Source organism: Terrapene carolina, unplaced genomic scaffold (assembly GCF_002925995.2).
Source record: "Terrapene carolina triunguis isolate 2854851 unplaced genomic scaffold, T_m_triunguis-2.0 Scaffold23, whole genome shotgun sequence".
NCBI lineage: Eukaryota > Metazoa > Chordata > Testudines > Emydidae > Terrapene > Terrapene triunguis.
Window position 1 is genome coordinate 8,511,612 of NW_020664374.1, and position 21,033 is coordinate 8,532,644.

Consider the following 21,033-nt stretch of genomic DNA (forward strand, 5'->3'; position numbering starts at 1 on the left):
TTTAAAAGATAACTTGAGTCATGAATCACTTGAGAGGACATGAGGCACCTGAAATACAATTCCCACTGTAGCAGCCCTGGCAGGTGGATTTCAACATCAAACTGAACCAAAACAAACTGTTTCAACTCAGTTCAACAAACCAAAACAAAATGTTTAGACACTTCCAATTGAATTTTTTTGGAACTTTCCATTCTGCACAAAATGTTGATATGGACTTTTCAGCCTGGTTTGTGATGAGAACAGGTGTTGAAATATCAGAATTTCCAGTGGGACAGAAATTCCAGTTTTTGACCAGCTCTACTTATGGCCTTTGGAGAGATTCACATTTAAGAGGCTTAATGAGTCAAATAGGCCCAGTAAAAACATGAGAAACTATTCTTCATAAATTAAACAATACATTTGCAAAACTACAGAACTGAAATAAGCATATAGCTGCCATAGTACTATTTCATGTGTTGTGTCTATGATATTAAATACCATGGATCATCATAGTCTAGCAAAGTGTAAATAGGAACATACCAATCTCATTTGTTATATTTCTTAACACTCAAAAAAGAACTGATATTTGATTAGCTTCAGAAGGTCACTCATCCCATCTTTTTAGCAGAGAAATATTTAGCTAGAAATAAGATTATTTACTGAATGATTACAATAAATTTGGGGTGAACAATTCACAATGAATAATATTTTAGCAATTCCAGCCTCTCTTTCTCTTTCTGAATTGTCTCTGAACAAGCTGTGAATTTCCTGATGTTATTTCTCATACAGATATATTTGCTGAATAATTATTGATTGGTAGCTTATTTGCAAAGACTTTATACATTCAAAATTTAAGCTGTTTGATTGGATATAGTATGTTTCTGCTCACCAAGCATAGCTTTTAGTATCTGAGTCCTGATGTAAATCCTGAGGGGTTACTAATTCAAAATTTGCTTTTCAACATATGCTCAAAATTCACAGAACATTTGTTAGTAAAAATTTTCAACAGAATCATTACAGAAAGCAAAAGGGGCAGAAATACAGCTGAATTGACTGTGTTTAGAAATGTGAACAAATATTGAAAGACAATATTTTACTGTAGTCACCCAGATCTAATTGCCAGAACATACGAATGGCCATACTGGGTCAGACCAAAGGTCCATCTAGCCTAGTATCCTGTCTTCTGACAGTGGCCAATGCCAGGTGCCCCAGAGGGAATGAACAGAACAGGTAATCATCGAGTGATCCATCCCCTGATGCTCATTCCCACTTTCTGGCAAACAGCCTAGGGACACCATCCCTGCCCACATAGTCATCACTCCAATGACAGGAAACCTGGGTAACAAACAAATTTTAACATGGCAAAAGGGAAAACTATATTTGTTCACCTATCTTTTGACAGGAATAATAAAATTCCCATATCTGAAGATGTCATTAGTGTTCACCCCATAATATATATGGATGATGGCATGGCATTTGTTTTGACATATATACACTATGCTTTAAAAAACTAAAGATCTAATTCTAAACAGATATGAATAATTTATCTACACTGCAATGAGAAGTGTGACTATAGCATGTAGAGACATATCCAAACTAGTTTTGATCTATCTAGCTCAAATAACAAGAGCAGTGAAGTTGTGGCAGTATGGGCTAGATGCTTGAGTACATACCAAGGGTACCGGGTAGGCCTGTATAGAACGTGCTGCCATGGCTTCATTGCTATTGTTATTTGAACTAGCTAGATCAAAGCTAGCTCAGGTATGTCTACACATGCTGCAAGCTGATTGCAATGTAGGCACAGAGGCAGTAATAATGAATACAGATAGTTTTATCTTAATTCCTAATCTGGGAGACAATGTTTTCACCTTAAACTTTAAATTTACATGGGAGGCAGTTCAGCTATGCATTCCCTTCGAATACTTTGATCTGTGAGAATGTTAAACACACACAAAACAGAGTTCAATGGGATCCATAGAGCATAGGGATAAACACATGGAGCTTTCTCTTCCAGAATATGTTCATCATCTGAGCGTCAAAGCAGGTGTTCACTCACCTGAGCAACAGGATTATAGATATTTAATAGCCATGCCAACTCAATATCTTGAAAATGCAACCTCTACTAATTTAATACTGTTATACTGTATAGCAAGGCATCATTTACACTGTATCATTAAAAGGAGATTTAAAAAAAATACTTTTCTACCAAAAAAGGGATGAACACATAATTCTTCGCACAAAACATTAGAAAATACTGTGATATTTTATTATTAAAAATGCTGCTGAAAAGTTTATACATATGTGTCCAGCCATATATATCTTCTATCATTACTTAAGGCAAAAACAAAAATTTGCAAAACAATAACAAAATAAACCATTAAACCCTGCGTGCCTCTTAAGGTCAAGACTATAAGCCTGGGAAAGTTCTTGTTTTCTTTTCTTTGCCAAGTATATTTTGTTATCATTATTATAGAATTCTATGAAGATTCTATAAATCTTTTCCATTTATAAATCATACATCAATTCAGATGTATTAAATTATTAAATTGACTTGATCATAATTATTTTTAAAAGCTAAAATCATTCACTTACAGGAACTTTTTTACCCAAATGTCACAAGCCTGACACATTACTGTACATATTGCTAGCAGAAGACAATTGGAAGTACTAAACAAATACTGTAATTCACATTACAAATATACCCAACTGGTTATGATGCCAAGCATCACTGCCTTTTTTTAGAGTCATGAACTACTGCGTCTCAGCTGAGGCAATACATAGGTTGTGGAAATGGCCTGGTAAAGAGTCAGCTTTAATAAACATTATGGGATGGATCAGTGAAGAAGAAATTTTTCCATTTGCTACTAGATGCAGGTTGGGACTGTTGCTTTAACACTTTCTAATCTGTATAACATATCTGTCTTCTTACGTATAAAACATGATTGGTCATATGATGCATTTTTACTGTATTAAATCTCTTTTCATTTCTCTCAGAACCCACTTCTCTGCCATGCACACACAGCAAGGAGTTGTGCAGAGCCCACAGATTTTGATATCATTGTCTACAATATCATTTCATGGGCTGGCTATTCCAAAGTGTTTTATCACAAAGGTAGAAGGCATCTTGTGTTAGGTTCTGTATGGGACAGACAATATGACGGTGCCGTGCCCAGTTTGGTACTGAAATAAAAATACAAAATACATCTGGGATAGTCATGTTCAAGTGCAGAGCAACTTTGTTCAAATATCTTTGGTTACTATCTCTTGATGATGCAGTCACTTTCTAAAGACAAAATATAAACAACCTTCATCAGTTAATAACTCATGTCTAGCTTTTCGCACTTGAATCAGCTGTTTAAATGAAACTGCTGAGCCCCTTGTGCAACAGCTCTGTTTTGCCCTTAGTTCCCCAGTTAAGGGAGGGCAGGGGAGAATAATAATTTCACCTTTTACTGACAATGAAGCTGTCCAGAATTTTCATATAAATTCACACAGAGCACATTTAGCTACCTCTCTTTTTAGCTCTTAACAATATTGATTGGTTTTGTCCCTGCTATATAATTAACCAGCAAAAATAGAGTTTTCAGACAGGTGCACTCTTGATCACCATAACGGGATACTGGCTGAAAAAGCTCTATTCATACCAATCAGTCATGACCTTTCCACTTTTAAAAAACCAAACAAACCACCCCACCCCCTGTCAAATTTCATTTTCCCTCGGTTTGGCAAAGCTGAGTGGGTGCTTCCTCAGCAAAAGCTCTTCTGCAGCTGCTGGTGAATATAGAGCTAGTTTTCCTCATAAAAGACTGACCAAGAGGCAGGTTTTCTTTGCGTTTGTCAGGGCACTAGATTGTGAAGCAAGTCTTCCTAATGTATTAAAATAACCAAGAACTACAAAACTGGACTCATTGTATTGTTGTTTCTTTGCTCAATTCAACAAGCTTAAAACAATAATCGTGATTTCCATTTTCTGATCCATCTCTGTGTTGCAATTTAATGAAGGCTAACACAAAAAGAAAAGAAAAAAAAATCTAAAAAACAACTGTCTCCTAAGAATGCTTTAACATGCACTTCTGTAACCTGTAAGGGAAAATACGCAGGTCACACAGACAACTGTATTCTGTGTATGACACCATGTCCTCCTATAAATGAAACATGTTAGAAAAACCTCATGTCTTTGTTCACCACTAGTAATTAAGAAGAAAATCCTCCTTTTGGTTTGGAGGAAACAGAGGTGATATGACTAATGTATATACACATAGGTCACAACTGAAAGCACAATTTCTAAAAGTTCTTTTCAAACTGAAAACGTCAATAAAAGCTTATTTTTTTAAACTCACAGCTATGTACACTTTTTACAAAGTTTCTTTAAATATAGTTCAGGCTGGCAAGTCATCTCTTTGCACAGAACTATACGTATTTTACTGCATAGTCCTCTTATTTTTAATAATAAAATCCTATTTCCCCCTTCTGGTTACAGCTTCTTATGCTGGATAAAAGCCCACGGTGATGTCTTTGTTTTAACAAGGGCCAGTCATGGTATGGCACATAAAGAACTGGTGTTTTTGTTTTTATTTCATATATTAAAAAAACTGTACAGTCACTGGCTCTGTGTTCCAGAAGATTCTGCTTCTGTTTGTTACTCTCAAAACATCCTTTCAAGTGATTTCTTCTGGCATCAACTTTCAATCAAAGCGGCTGAGATCTTAAAGCAGTATCATAACAGCAATGTACATGTTTCACATTTCACAGGGTTTGAAGCTGATTTTTAATATCAGAGAGTTTCTATGGGAAGGATCAGTAAGAAAATAAGGACTGCCCTTCGTGTTTACTTTTTGTTGTTGTTTTTTAACAAGTTGTTCAATGGTGAATGGTCTTTTCTCTACTTCTTTTTCTTCCAAGTGGCTTGTGGGGTAAGAGGGGGAAATGGCAGAGCTATACCCTAGTGGTGGAATGTCCATGGGGTAAATTAGTACTGTTTTGTCCTCCACTGAAGGTGTTGAAAGTATGCAAAGGCTGCATTCCTGTTAATGTATTTGGAATCATGGTTATGGTGTTGGGTGTCATTAGTGGAATGTCATCTGGGGACCTTCTCAAAGTAAGGGTGTAGTCAGGTGGACAGGTTAGTCTCAGAGTGTCGTGTGCCTGCAGCGATTCACACTCGTGGTCATGCTCTAGTTGTTTCATCTGCAATGACATAATCTCTTCATTTTGTATGTGCGCTATATCATTGGTTGTGTTCCTCTGGGGGCTAGGGCGCCTGTGTGTCTCGTGACGTCGCTTGTCTTTCTTGTAATACAATGCAGCAAAAGCTAAAATGTTGAGGAATAACAAGGATGCCCCCACTGCAATGGTGACACTCAGCTCCGTGGAGTAATCTCGCTTGTTTTCTATCAGGACAGTTGTATCCTCTGGGGCTGTTTTGTGGGTGTCCTTTGAATGTTTAGGATTGTTGGCTGGTGTCATTGCCGGGCGTTTTGTCGCTGGCCACAACTTTCCAGGAGAACGTCTGGTGACATAAGGAAATGAGGTCATATCAGGAGGCGGCACCTTAGTTGTTGTGGAAACATACTGAAATATTTCATTTAAGTTGTGCAAGTGTGGTACAAGTTCCAACCAGAAGGCGACTTTTGTTGCTCGATAGTGATCCCGAACTCGGGGTTTCAGGCCAATGTGCAGATAGAGCTGGTCTTTAGGGTTATACTTAGACCAGGCCACTTCTTCAAAACGGTTGGGTTTTGTATGGATAAACTTTGTGTCCTGTGGAACAGGCTGGTTTGGATCTCTACAACAGTAAAAACAAAACAATATTACACTCAATCAAGAAATGAACTCTGTTTTATCCGACAATAATTAACAGAAACTGAAGACCGTTAGCTAAATGTAACCCTGCAGTGGTGCCATTAAAAAAACAAAAACATTTACTATACAGGAAATATGAGATATTACAGTAGTTCCCTATATATAGCATAGAAAATAGGACTTGATCTTACTCCCTCTGAAATCAGCTGATGTTTTGGCATTGGTTTCAAGGATTAGGCATTAAAGATGAATTTTTGAGAGGTACTGAGCACCTGCAGCAGTGGGAGTTGTAGGTGCTCAGGATGTCTCAAGATTTGACTTTCGCTTCAGGGTATCAGGTAACACTGTGTGGTTGTTAAAAATTGACTGTTAATGGCAACCAGACTCCGGCTGCAATGGAACTATGACAAGATGTATCAGCTAAGGATCTGCCTAATGCTTTTAAGTTGGTATATAATAATAATATATAGGGTACATTATAATAATAATTAATGTTGGTATATAATAACTTCAAACCATTGTAACATAGGGCTAACACATAACTGAGAAAAAATTCTATCTATTTATATATATGCCTTGCTTTATGCTACTATTAGCTCTTCTTTTCACCAAACACGTGAGGGAAAAGCTTTGTGTTGACATGTGGCAAATCTTTCTATCATTTGCATTAACGAATTACTATTTGTGAGTACAGTGTGTTAAACACTACTAAATATAGCATCACAGGCTTTGACCCTGTCCAAACGTCTTAGGATGGGGGTGGGGAGGGAAATTAGTGCTAGTCCAACTGCTTTTACAGGAGCTCGGAGCTAATCCCTAAGGGGATAATATCTGATCAGCCCAACATTTAAATTTGTATTTCTACCATCTTTCCAGTTTTATACTTTTAAGAACATCATCTGATATTAAAAAAAACTTTAAAAATATATTAACCATTCAGTATAAATCTGTTCATATTTGACTTTTTAAAAATGAAATGTCCGCCTTTAAATTAGCAGGGGGAAATTAAAATTAAAAGAACCAAAAACAATAATAATTTGAATCTGCACAAGCCCTTTAGCAATAACATGCATGTTCCTTCCTTTGAAACATGAACGCTCTATCTAAGTATAACAGCTAGTTAGATATTCCATTTTGGGGGAGGGTTCAGCCTTCAGAGGGCAAAGAATATTGTCCGTGTTTATAATATATCATACTAAAGTATATAATGTATCTTCTATGCATTATACTGACATTTCTTTTCACCATTCCCATATGCATTAGTTTATCATTTTCAAAAATCAATCTAATCTTTTTCTTTTTCTTCTAATGTGCTCTTATCTATGTTCCAGGAATTCCCTCATCCAATATTACAGTTTTAAAAGCTTTTTTGTTTTCTTTTTTTAAATGCCCATGAGATGATTAAATGTTCCCAAGGTTCTTTTGTTGTTCAAAAACTGTTATTCCTTAGTGCTAGATCTACACAGGCATTTAGCTTTAATAATCTAAAGATGCTTCTATTCACCTGCTTACCAGGGGGAATTTATCCTTCATTCAATCAAGTAAAATACAATTTTAAAAATTATTCTTAATCTAATTTTGTTTTGTTTTATTTTGCATATTATTCTGTACCACATGCCTGCCATCTGCTGAAGATATATGTTGGGTATTCCAGAAGTTTTTAGATTTTATTCTTGTAAGTAATATCTACGAGCCACAATTTGATCCCATATTATTACTCCTTGTCTGAAGCTAAGGTAGAGCTTTCCCTTTCCAAGCAATACTGCCAGAGATTTCAATGTGCTGCCACTCTGAGGAATTCTAACATGCATTTGAAAAGGAAATAAAGTATTCCTTTTGTTCTCAAAGAATAGAGAGGAGGATTTGGCAAATCCAGACAAGTAGGCACTGGCTTGATGCAATATATCTACTACAGTACTTTTGGACACAAGACAAGAATTCTAAAACCTGGATAAACTTACATAGATTATAAAAGCACAAGTCATTTTCCCCCATTAGAAACTCAAAAGCCTGGAACAGCTATAGCAGGAAATTAGTGTCATATTTTCTATCCTCTTTCTTAAGCACACACTGTTCCAATTCATAGCCCTAAAAATCCTGGGCCATGTTCTGCAGTGTAGGTGCAGAAGGTGTATAAATTAAGCCAACAAATGCAAGTTAGTTGTGCTCAAAGAACTAAACCCAAGGGACATGAGAGCACTCAGTACATTTCATGAAACACAGGATCAGGATCATGGGCTGGATACATTTACTATTATTCTTCCACTCCATCCCACCCTCTATGTATGTAAATGAAGACAACTTCTTTTTATGTGACAATACTGTAAAGTGAAATCCTGACCCCTCTGAAGTTAATGGAAATTTTGTCATTGAATTCAAATGAGCCAGGAATTTACCCATAAAATGCCGAAATGCCAGCAAGATGGACTACTTTACCTCATAGTGTCATTTCTGAGATAATGTTATCATTGTGTAAATGACTGCAGAATGCTGACCATGGTTACAGCAAAGATTAAAAAATAAAAAAAACCCACTCAGCTAAACTGGCATGTTTTTAGATTTCACTAACCATCCCTTCCCTCACCCCTTCACGCGCCACAAAGAGCTGGATTGTGTGTTTAATAAAGGGAATACTCCTATACCATCCTCCAACTCCGAATGCAAAGGGTTGGGGAGTGTGTAGGGGAGTAGTGCCCCACTCTGTAGGAACTCCTTACATGCCAGTCTGAAGGAGTATGGGTTGGGGATGGAAGATCTGTTGATATGAGGATATTCTTGCCCATATCGTAAAATAGTCGGAAATAACCTTTGTGAAGCTATTCCATAGTCTTGGATGGGGAACATAATATCACACATGTGAACAGCTCGTGGATCTGCATAGTGGGTTTCACCTAGCAATTAGCCATTCACTTGACTTTGGACCTTTCACTTGGCACTGTCCCTCCACTTCCTGTTTTGCAATTTTAGCCTTTCAATTTACCTTTTGGCCTATAGACATTCTGGAAGCTCATCCATGTCTTTATGAAACAAAGAAAACTACTGGAATGCTTCCTGAATAATGCAGATAATAATATAATAAAAGAAGAACAATCTTTTCTGTGTTTCTATACATTCTCCAGCCAAGCTCTCAGAACACTTCAATGAATTATGGTTTACAACATCCCTCTGAGTTAATTGTTAGTATTAGTATCCCGGGTGTTTCAGCTGGCGAAAGAGAGGCACAGGCAGGCCAAGTGACTTGCTCAAAGTTACATACAAAGTCTATGACAAAGCTAGGAATTCCTGGTTCCCAATCTTGTGCTTTAGCCTAGACACCATTCTTCTTTTCATATAATTGCTAGAATATAATTATTGATCAGTGTTTGCTCTCTACTAATGATGCTTATTTTAAGTGTTTTCACTCTAAATTCGCTCTACACCCGAAATGTTCTCAAAGTGAATGTCTGCCACCAAAGTACCTTCAGATCAGTATCTGAGAATAGTCTCTCTTGTATCATCTAGCCATTTTCCTTGAGGGACTGACTCAAACTGTGGACCTTTCCTAGGGTGACCAGATAGCAAGTGTGAAAAATCGGGATGGGAGGTGGGGGCTAATAGGAGCCCCAAATATCGGGACTGTCCCTATAAAATCAGGACATCTGGTCACCCTAACCTTTCCAGAGAGGGAAATCACAGAGAATTCATCCACCACTCTCTTCCACTTTCCTTCTTTGTGAGCTGTGATTCCTGTCATTATGCCCCAGTTATATACGGTAGCTCAGTGATGCCCAACCTACAGTTCTTGATGCACAGCTCTTCAAAGTGCCTACATGCAGCTTGCTTCTCAAGTGTCACGAAATAAATGTCTTTGCAATGATGTGATGGCTGATTCAGGAGCAAAATAATAACACATGCACACAAGTTGAAGCTCTGGCAGCCAGTTAAGATAACGGAAGGCTTCACAATGAAACACTACTGAATTTCTCTGGGTATTAACACCAGTAGAATGAGAACTCTGCAGGGAGCCGCATCTCTCACTGAGCTCTACATAATGCTGCTCAAATTGTAACCTTTATCTAACAGTTTTCATGAATATATTAACTGCTACTTATCATAATAAACTTATGACAGGCACTTTTGTATTCTAAATATGTTTCATTCTTTTGTGGCACTTTGTGACTTTGCTGGATGACAAAATGCATTTCTGCAACTGAAGTTCAGTGCCACTGTTGCAGCTGCACATGCGCTGCAAACATACTGCACTCCTTTGTTAATAGAAAGGCAAAAGGCACCCTTGAGAGTGTACTTCCTCTCAACAATGAGTTTTGCTGCAAGTGGGTGTGTGTAAAAGAGTTTACTCTTTACACTTCTGATTTTTCCCATGCAATCTCTTAATAATATTGGCTTCTGACAACTATTGTATCTATTTATGAAACCAAAACAATAGTGATTGTACTTTATTTCAATAACACAGACCTGGAATCAACCAATATCTTCAAACAGAGAAATAAAATATTAGAGGGTAAGCAATATACACATCTTTTGTAAGAAATAGTGAAGATTTGAATTCAAAATAAACTATAAATGCTAGAAGGAACTGAAATCTGAGGATCTTATAATGGAAAGTATCAGGCCACCTTAATAATAGGCATCACTACCAGTTCTGCCTATACACTGAGAGATCTATTCATTCAAATTATCATTTGTTTCAAATTTGGTAGAGTTCAGGAAAAGTATTTTACTACTATTTTTCTGCAGAGACCTATTACACAAGGTGTTCAATAGGAAAATCAATGTCTTTTCCCTTAGGCCTGTGTAGCAGGGCTCACCCCTGCCAGGGCACATTTCTGTGACCAACCAACTATGATACAGTCAAGTCCCACTTCAATTTCCCCTACATTCCCTGGGGCTGACTGAGCTTTCCAACTTCTCCACTACAGAGAATGGTCACCTCCTTTCATAGAATCATAGGGTCAGAAACATCTAGTCTAATCCCCTGCCAAGATGCCAACTCAGAGGGGGCTATCCAGCCTCCTTTTGAAAGCCTCCAGCAAAGGAGCTACCAAGGCAGTCTTTTCCATTGTCTTACTCTTTGTACAGTTAGAAAGTTTTTCATGAGATTTAATCTAAATCCGCTATGCTGTAGTTTGAACTCATAACCAGTTATCCTGCCCTCTGTAGCAAAAGAGAACAACTTTTCTCCATCTTTTTTGTAGCAGCCTTTCAAGTATCTGAAGACCACTATCATGTCCCCTCTTAATCTCCTCTTTTCTAAACTAAACACACCCAGTTCCTTCAGCCTTTGCTCGTATAGCTTTCATTCCATCCCTTTGATCATCTTTGTTGCTCACCTCTGGATCCTTTCCAGTTTCTCTACATCTTTTCTATATATTAGTGACCTAAACTGGACAAGGTACTCCAGCTGAGGCCTTCCCAGAGGTGAGTAGAGTGGTTCCCTTTGCTCAGGAAAGGAACAATGTCCCTCTCAGAAACCAACTCAAGCCCTGGCTTCAGGCACAACTTCTTAGTACAATTTCAACATTCAGAAAATCCCTCAAAGTAAGACAATTCTCAACCCCCTCGAAGTACAACATGTTAAAATAGAGCAGTCCTCCATCCCATTCCAGTGTCACCATCTCCAGGTCCCCCACTTGAGAGTCAAAAAACCACTCCATTCCCCTGTTCTTCTTCCCCTATTCCAGGACCTTAACCTCTTGCAATTCCTGGTGCTGCTTGCAATCCTTTTCCTAAAGCCCTCAACTGATACCTTATGCAAAAGGGCTCCCTGTAGTGTTCCACTCCTGAGGTCCCTGTGCCTGCAAGTTCTATTCATTCTCATGGGAACCTCCAGAATCAACCCTCTAGTTTTTAGACTTGGTTTGCAGTGATTGAGCTGTTTTTCCCCTTCACCTAGGATCCTCTTCAAGAGCCTTCTACATGAGAGAGTTCCCCAGGTCTGGCCAGTTTTCTCTGACTGCTCTTGTCCACAACACTTTCTAAATAGCTCTCATCCAGTCTCTCTCAGCCCCAGTTCTCTTCACTACCAGCTCTCAACTGCGGCTCTCTCAGGTTTCATGCTGCTCCTTCCAGCTCCCTTTTCTAAACTACTGTCTGGATCTTTTATAGAGGCCAGATGCCCATGACCATTGGGAGACAACTAATTAGTCACAGGTGAATTGGACGCATTCCCTCTTAAAGGAACCAGTCACCTTGTGACGCCTATACATTCCTCTACACTAATGTAAGTAGAGGGAAGCAGAAGACTGTGAGCTGGGCAGGTAGATAAAAATGGGGGGTTCCAATGCCTGTTCCCTGAGGACTCTCCTCTGTGTCATATGTAGTAGGTGGAAATACTTCCTGAGGGCCAAGAGAGGGCTGCTAGGGAAGGCAGGAGGTAGGCAGTATCACTCAGCAGGATGTGCCCCAATGGATCTCAATCAGCCAGTCTGAATGGATATCCATTTGTACCTACACTACCTCAAAGAGGAGTACTTTCAGCAAGCCACTGGGAGGTGCCCACGGGCTCCATGCCTAGAGCTAGGAGATGATTCTTCTTCTTCTTCATAGTAAATTCATTAAAAATGCATTTTGGAGGGGCACTGAAACTATTCACAAATCTGGGTTGAATTCAGCAAATAGTTTTGCCTGGGAAAAAAAAACGGAAAATGGCAAAATGGATAATTTCAACCATTTTGACATTAAAAGTTTTGTTTTGACCATTCTAAAATTAAACATTAAAATTTTTCATTTTGAAACAGTGTTTTGTTAATAAATTTAGCTAATTTAAAAAAGTGAAAACCAGCTAAACATAACCCAAAGGGAATAGAAACAAATAAATTATTTGTTTTGGATTGGACAAAATATTTTGTTCAGCCCCAAATGCATTTTTTTCTCATTTCAGCAATTAAAAACAATAAAGTTTCAGTTCAAACCAAAATGATTTTTTTCAGCTTGGCTCCTAAACTAAAATATCAGCTCAGCTCTATCCATGCCTCTTCTTTGGCATTGCCAACCCTTCCCTGCAGTGGAGCATTCAAAGCAAACTCAGGAAGCTTCTGTGACATATATGGTCATTTCCTGCAATATCCTGGGCAAACTTTATTGAGCTAAGTTTATGTATCTTGTGAGTTCATTGTATTATAAAGTCAAACTTTGATGTATTATTGTGGGACTATATGTAACTTCTTTAAGGGGAGAGATGACTAATGTGAACTTTGGGAAGAGTTATGAGTTTCAAATGACTCTTTTAAACAATGGACCAGAAAAGAATGATTTTTTGATTGAGTGGGTTTTGTAAGAAATACTTTGGAGAAAAGGAGTTCCAATTTCCTCTTCTGGATCCAAACTTTTGAAGCTATACCCTAGGGAGAAATCCATTGTCTATGAATTACCTATTCCCAAATCGAAGACCCGGGCTGTATAAAGGAGGCACTAAACTTTTCATTAGTGTTCTTGTTCATCAGTGTTCTTGAGCAAAACGTGTTATGAAATTGTAACCATAGAAAAATCCCTGTGTGGGGCAGGGGGATTGAAGACTGTTTACTGACCACAGTCCCTGTTGGAGTTGGAGTGATCTCTGGTATGCTTATTAGATGTGTGTAGGTTGCTGTATTTCTTTTCATGTTTTCTCTGTAATGCTTTTAACTTAAGAATAACAGTGCTTGCTTAGAAAGAGCTGTGTGGTAACTTAACTATGGGCAATTACAGTGTGTGTATAGGCTCTGAGGAGAAGGCAAAGCAGATCTGCTGAAGCACTTTGACTTACTAGGGAATTCACAGTGTAGTGAGGGAACTGAGTAGCCTGGAAGTACCCGGTCAGGAGGGAGGGAGATGCGTGTCTCCACTCAAGAGAGGTGATGGCTGAGGAGCCAGAAGCATGAAAATAGGTGCTCTATGGTGGACCATAGAGAGCGAAATAAAGGTGTAGTCTATGACAAGATCATCTTACAACAATTCCTTTGCCTTCTATCCCACTACCACTGTTCTTACAGTGGGAGGATGTGATAAAGCCTGAATGATATGACCAATTCCTTTAACATGTAAAATTGGAATTGTGATTGTACAAGGAAGCATAAAAGCAGATCTTAAAGAAAATCTCATGCAAACAGTTTTTTATATATATTATACTCTGTAAGTTAGTTAACACAATATTTAATTGTGATCCCTCAAACAAAGCTTCTTGCATATATTCCACAATGTATTCCCCCCCCCGCCCCACACACACACTATTTTTAAGGGATAGCTTTAGTAAGAGAGAGCTTTGGTGAGTAGATTCAGAGGCCAAGATGATGATGAATGAAGGCTAACAACTATAGTCTTAGCACTGAAAGGGAAATGGACCATCAGAAAATTGCAATTTCCAAGTGTTCATTTCAAGCATGAGCCATTCAACACTAAACAGTCACTTTATTTGTCACTTTTTGTTTTCTAGCTTCAGTTACTGACTTCAAAGTAAAACACAATAAAAGTACAGTGCCTTTCGCTGTGTCTTTGACACCTAGTGATTTTACAGTATTGACCTGTCCTCCAAACCTAGCCTTGGCAGTAGACCCATTAAACAGTGTGTGTGTTTTTAAGCAGCAGGAGGTGTGTGTCAATTAGAAGCTCAGCACAGCCCTTCCGAGCTCTGCACTAACTGAGCAGTAATTGTACAGTAAGTTCCTAGATACTGCCTCAGTGTGAGAGTCATCCAGGACTGGAGGAGTGTCAGAAGTATTTTTTTGTAAACAGGCTGCAGTTTTAATGTTTATGGTTCAGCTATAGAGAAACCTGCAGTGTTATAGTCTCACAGTGAACAGATTTTCAATATTTATTGCCGTGGGCACAAAAACAAAGCAGCCAAATAATATCAGGATAAAGCAGGAAAACAATGACTGAAAAACAGAAATCTGAAACCTATCAGGTGCTTCTGATGTATTAGGCCTGATTGCACACCTGGAATCCAAATTGTATGTGGGAGGGTGGATTGGAGACTAGTTACCTAAAATAAATCCTTATATAATCTCAGTTTGAGGTTTTATAGTCTATAAGATGTTATTTTCCCCTGCCACAGGAAATTCTCCTTTTCATTTCAGTTGGATGTGTTGGAGGTGCAGAGCAAATATAGTCATAGAGCTTAAGATTCCATTTAACCACTAGGGAATTTCTTGTTCTAAAAGATGGATTCTATGGAGTAACATTGGGGTTTCTGTTAAAACAAAACAAAGAAGTTCCCCTTCTGCAGGACACCTGGAATTTTATAGCTACAGGGCTGTACTTATAATCCATTTTTCAGACTGCTTGTAAAGGAGCGAATCCACAATGGAATAGATCTTGTATTTCAGTCTCATTTCCATTTACTAAGCATATTATCAGTTGGGTGCTTTGGAAATGATTAATGACCCTTCTGAAGCATTGGTGCAGTCTTTAGGAGGTACAATATGAATGTAAGTCCACAGCCAGAGGACTGGGCAATGGTCTGCATATTCTGCTAAAATCAGCTCTCCAGCAGCAGTGCGTAGGAACTGCCTTGAAATTATGAGTAATGGTGACAGATGGAGCAGTGAAGAGCTCTTCTAAGGCTTAAATAAACACAAAAGTCTGACTTGTTTGCATTCTATGGAAATAATAATAATATAATTATAAATAATAACTACACAGAGAAGGTCTTGACATCCTACATAATAATTCCTCTAAGGTATTTTTCTACGGGTCTGAATCCTTAGATGTATGTGTGCTGTTTTATCCACACTAATAAAAATCTAATCATCGAAAAAATCTGTCTCTGAGCCCTGTCAGAAGTTCATGCAATGCAGCGGTCAGTATAGCACACCATCATATAGATTACACAGTCAGTTAAGTCAGTTTTCCCCTGAGCAGTCCATCCTTCTTGTTGCCATTTCTTGTTGCCAGATACACCTTAAATATTTTATCACCTATTCACTGTCACCACAGTACTGCACAATCCACACATACAAAAACACCTGTTTGTCTAGTGAACACTGCTACAAAAGGTTTTGTCTTGTCTTAGCCAGCAAAGCTGTATGCAGCATTTTATTTTTGACTCAGTTCATGCTCCACATTAAGACTGCAAAAATTGCTTTCCCCAGAATGTCATTTGGATTCATTAAAGACCGTCAGAGCTGCTAAGCCTCTGAGTGTTAGAACACTAGGCATCTCTGAACCTTTCCTATATTGCTGCAGACTGTTCACTGCACTGCAGTAGAGTTGCAGTTTCAGGAAACCAATCCTGAATGTTCATTGGAAAGATTTACAGTGCCATGAGTAGCTATATTTTAATTTAGTACCAAAGAGTCAAAGTTAACAAAAAGAGCCTTTGTTTTTTAACTAAAATACTGAAATATTCTTTAAAAGAATGCTCCAGGAAGAAGGCTTAGTGCACAGGATTTATTAATAGCCTCTTAGATTAAGTTGCTTTGAAGGTTCTTTCTTCAGTGTTTATGTATGTAATATCTGCACAACATTGATGCCTTTCTATGTTCTAGTAACCAGCCTTTTTTAAAACCCTTCCCCCCACCTAAACAGATTTGTGTGAGACTTTTCTTGATTACTAGATTCTAGTAAATTAACTTTTATTCCATTTCTGACTCCCAAAGAGAAAAATCTTCCCAATGGACATCTTCCTGATCCACTTCTCCAATAAGTTCCCTTCCCTTTATGGAAAACTAGAGAGTTTCTTAGTGAATAAGTATAATCTACGTCACAATTTCTTCTTGCAGTAAAAAAGACAATTCCTCTGATTTACAGCATGTTGCTGAGCTCTTTTGACCTCAAGGACATTTACCTTTTTATTAATTGCCCCACTTTAATGGCAAGTACAATACATCATTCTTCACATATAACTAGTTTAATAGAGAAAATATTAGTTTAAAAAATATAGTTAATATAAATAAGCCCTTTTTACAGCAGTATTCTGCATTAGTGATTCCAATTAGTGCTGTAACTCTATTGTAAGATGCATCATTTGGGACCATTACAATGGAATACTTCAATATTTTAGAACCATCATAGGAATGAAAAAAGCTATAAGATGCAAAACATACCCAGTTTTGGCGAAATTTGTCCAGTATGTCATAACTACTGCACTGAGCATGACGTCATTTTTGGAGAAGTTGCAGTTGAACAATTCGGTGGGACCAATCATGGGAATGCCAAACACATAAGGAACTTCATCACCATGTGCTGAATCAGCCCAGCTTGGTTTCATTTCACTTTGGCAGTGGTGATAAAATGCATAGAAATATGTTGGAGAGCCATACTGGGCATGCAGGTCAGCTGTAGCAACAGCTGGGGCAACCCACTGATGATCAGTAAACAGAGCTACCAGGGTCTTCCTTCGTGTTTCAGGGTTTTCCTTATCTGCCCAGTCAGTGTACATGAATTTAATGGTCTCCCGGAGTGTATCCTTCCCTTCTGGATAGCCATACAGATTGTCCACAAAATTGGAGACGGAAAAGTCAAAGTCATTTGGGGAAACACCATCTTCGTTGTCCACAATGCCATCCACAAATTTTAAGCCTTCCCCTTGGTTCACACCTAGCATTATGTCATAGTTAAGGAACTCTCCCTGCTCCATTAGAATCTGAGGGTCATCTGGAATCACATCCCCATCAATCACAGGCCCAAAGGCAATGTGGTACGTGGCTGGAGTGATAGTCTGCTGAATGAGTTCTTTGTAGTTCTTATTCCGAAGGCATTCAACTAAGTCAGTGGTATCCAGCATGTCGCAGCCCACTTTATCTGCCAATATCCGAGTGTATTTGGCAGGCTGGTAGTTCACTGCCCAGCTGGACAGGGCTGTTCCACTCTGTATGATTGCCTTTTGGAATAAACCTGCAGGTGCAAATTGTTTAAATGCAAATGAAATTACATATAAAAATGCTGCTTTTACTAAGCAAAGAATACTTTGATTGTATGATACTGAAAGGATGCAGATTCCTGTATTTCAGTTCTAGTTCTACTGATTTAACTTTTTAAATTTAATTTAATTTAAATTTAACTAATTTCTTCCTTTTCACTGTAGCTTTTAATAGACTTCTAGATAAAATCTCCGTGGTTCTTGATGGACATACATATAAAGCATGAAAGTTTTAGGTTAGCATTTCAAGGACAAAATATATTTTTCACAATAACCCTACACTTTTAACAAAAATACCCCAGTTTTAGCGCAGTGGTAGTTCTTTAACATTTTTAATCTTTGAAGGAGTGCCAGCTACATACAATCATATTCTCTTCTGAGTGTAAATGACTCACATAAATATGCTCTTCACTAGTTTAAAGGTCAAAGGAAAATTATGCACTCTTTTTTTCCCTTTCACAGAATCCAGGCATCATATAATTTGAAAAAAAAAAAAATGCTCAGCTAAAAACAGTTTAATAGGCTTGATTTCCAGGATCCTTCTGCACTGACATCATTTTCCATTACCTGCTTTACATATATTTTCCTGTTATCATTGACTATTCTGATAAATTAGAATATATTTGCATTTTTCTGAAAGGATTTGAAAATACTGGGCCAGATTCACCTGGTACATTCTGGTTGCTTTGCTATTCTCCAGTGTGCAGAGCAACCAGAGACCCGGATTTAATGCTGCTGTGTGCTGTCAGAGTGTAGCAAAGCAGTTGGAACATACCAGTGAATCTTCCCCATATGTTTTGCTGTTTGCTTAGTTGGGTTATTTTGTTCTTCTTCCTGGTGGGAACACTGAAATGTCCTATTTGACTATCCAACCTAAAATGTCTTGGCCAGAGTGTGTATACAGACTACAAAGCACTTACATACTGTGGATGATTTGTGAAATAGCAATGACTAAGACAGAAGTTAGCTCTGAGTACCCAGAAGCATATATGGTGAAAACTGACTGTGAATAATACACCTGATGATTATTACTTACTGCACAAATTACAGAATGTCAAGGCTGTGATCAGCGAAGATTTTCATCACTGCATCTGTTTGCTTTTGGCATAGTTTATAGCCCAGTTTTACTCATTATGCCCTATTTGTACCAATATGTGCAATAATTTTAAGTACTTTCAAATAAAGCATGCTTGCTATAATATCTTCTACAATTATCCCCTGCAAGATAGTTTTATCCTATAGACTCCTCTGTGTGTTGAAGCAGGCGGAGGAGCAAGGGGGCAGAAACAGATCAAAGATTTTAGAGAACTGTGGTCTTTTTCTAATTTTTTTGTACAGTATTATTGATCATACTTACTGGAATCTTTCTGTAGAGCTATTCAATACCTGCACTGTACATTAGTGCATTTTTACTCACGGGCCAAAAGCCTTGCAGCTCAAACTTTTATTTCAGCCCTGTAGGAGCTTTACATGCATATGGACTGCAGGATGAGACTCTACATCTGTGAGGCTTACTCTTTTTTGTACACAATTGCATTGTGTTAAGACATTAAAATGTATGCTTGATGTGCACAGACAGGCATCTTGCAAATAAAAAAAAGAAGGCTCACTGCCCCATTTTAGTTCAAGTAGGACAGACAATTGATGGAAGAGAAAATGGAAAAATTTAATATAAACCAGACAGTTTAGATTTCCTGGGGAGTACTTTGAAATGTAAATTTATAATTTAAGTTTTATTTTTGATTTCATGCAATAGTAAAAAGCATAATGTAGGTTTACTATGAATCAGCTGGAATACTGGCCACTATGTATTTCATTTAAGTTGTTGGTATATAATTCTGAGTTTCTACTTGATGGTGTCAGTTGCCTTGCATTTCAGTCTAAAAAAAATTGCACTAGGTTTTAAAGGATCCCTTTTTACCTTTATTTTACCAAGAGGATCGTTACCTTCTGAATAGTGAGATAGTGTTAGCAGACTAACACAGGATGCTCCTGCTCCGGATCCAAAAATAGTAACTCTTTTTGGGTCTCCTCCAAAGGATCCAATATTTTCTTCAATCCATCGTAAAGCTTGGATTTGGTCAAGCAATCCATAATTGCCTTTTGCAGCTTGGTCTCCAGTACTTAGAAAACCTAAAAGGCAAAAGAGACAATTTTAGTTCACCAGCCACAGAATTAGCTATGGGGTATCCACATATTCACAACACATATTTCCTTCTTTTCTCCTTCAATTTATTTTTATAAAAGGTCATACTCCTAACTAAATGTCTTCAATGCAAACGTTAAAACCATAGAACATTTTCCCCCTACAGTAGACACCATGTGTAGTGGCAAAAAAAAAATCATTTCTTTTTTTCAGAATAACCCAATATCCAACAAGCAATGCAGGTTGAAGGTTTCACAAATTTGATATATCTTTATGTGAGTAACATAAAAAATCCCTCATCCAAATGTTCTTATTGTATTGTGCATCCACAACACACAGGGAGAATTAGGACATCAGGACAATGATCCCTTGCACATTCATTTAGATTCATTTTGGCATTGACCAAAATAGTCCAGCACTGAGCAGTTCTGTAATTTATAATCTTTGTACAATACAGAGACAAGTATGTGGCAACAGTTGAAATAAATGAAATATAAGTAAAACAAAATTGAAAACCCTAACAAAAATTACACTCAATCCAATTCTACAAAGGATATTTACAAGAAAGATAGCAGGTCAATCCTCAGCCATTCAACTCTGACCATCCAGACTTCATATGAACAAATCGAATTCCAAATCCTTCCTTGGAGATGTTATGAAAAGTTGTTTTGCTATTTTTTTCACCCTCTATACCATGGTTATTAGATTTTAGAAATAAAGCATGCCACATTTGCTACTTGGCTTGCAACTTAGAATAACATGAACTAAAAAAATAAGACTCTGATTAGCAGGGCCGGCTTTCGGAACTGTGGGGCCCTATTTGAATACCTGGTGGCGGTCCGGGTCTTCGGTGGCACTTCGGCGGTGGGGGGTCCTTGCCACCGAAGACCCAGAGCGAGTGAAGGACCCCTCGCCGCCGAAGTGCCGCTGAAGACCCGGACAGCCGCCGGGAGTGTAAAAAAAATTAAAAAGGCACATAAGGCGCGGGGCCCGATTCCGGGGAATCGGGGGAATCAGCCTAAAGCCAGCCCTGCTGATTAGTTTTGCATTTCTGAAACCAGCTTACTCAAAGCATCATACTAACCCATGCTGACTGGAACAATTTGGGTTCTAAACTATGCACTATGTCCACATTACCATGGATAGTCATTCATTGCTTTAAAAAAAATTGCAGAGAGCTTATCCTATCATGTGACTGGAGATCAGAATTCTAGAATGAACACTTTAGAACAGCTGAACATTTTCAAATGGACACCACTGATTTAACACG

The 21,033-nt window shown here is 38.0% G+C and overlaps 1 protein-coding gene across 1 annotated transcript in view; it reads right to left on the reverse strand.

Annotated features, from left to right (window-relative positions):
• Positions 1-3,535: 3,535 nt before the first annotated feature.
• The window catches only part of LOC113406207 (neuroligin-4, X-linked), a 186,475-nt gene continuing 168,977 nt past the window's right edge, over positions 3,536-21,033 (reverse strand). Inside the window, exons 3-5 of the mRNA XM_026649501.1 lie at positions 19,565-19,750; positions 16,803-17,592; positions 3,536-5,764 (exon numbers count right to left, since the gene is read on the reverse strand). Of these exons, the coding sequence (XP_026505286.1) occupies positions 4,915-5,764; positions 16,803-17,592; positions 19,565-19,750 (1,826 nt within the window). The 3' untranslated portion in view covers positions 3,536-4,914. The remainder of the gene's footprint in view (positions 5,765-16,802; positions 17,593-19,564; positions 19,751-21,033) is intronic.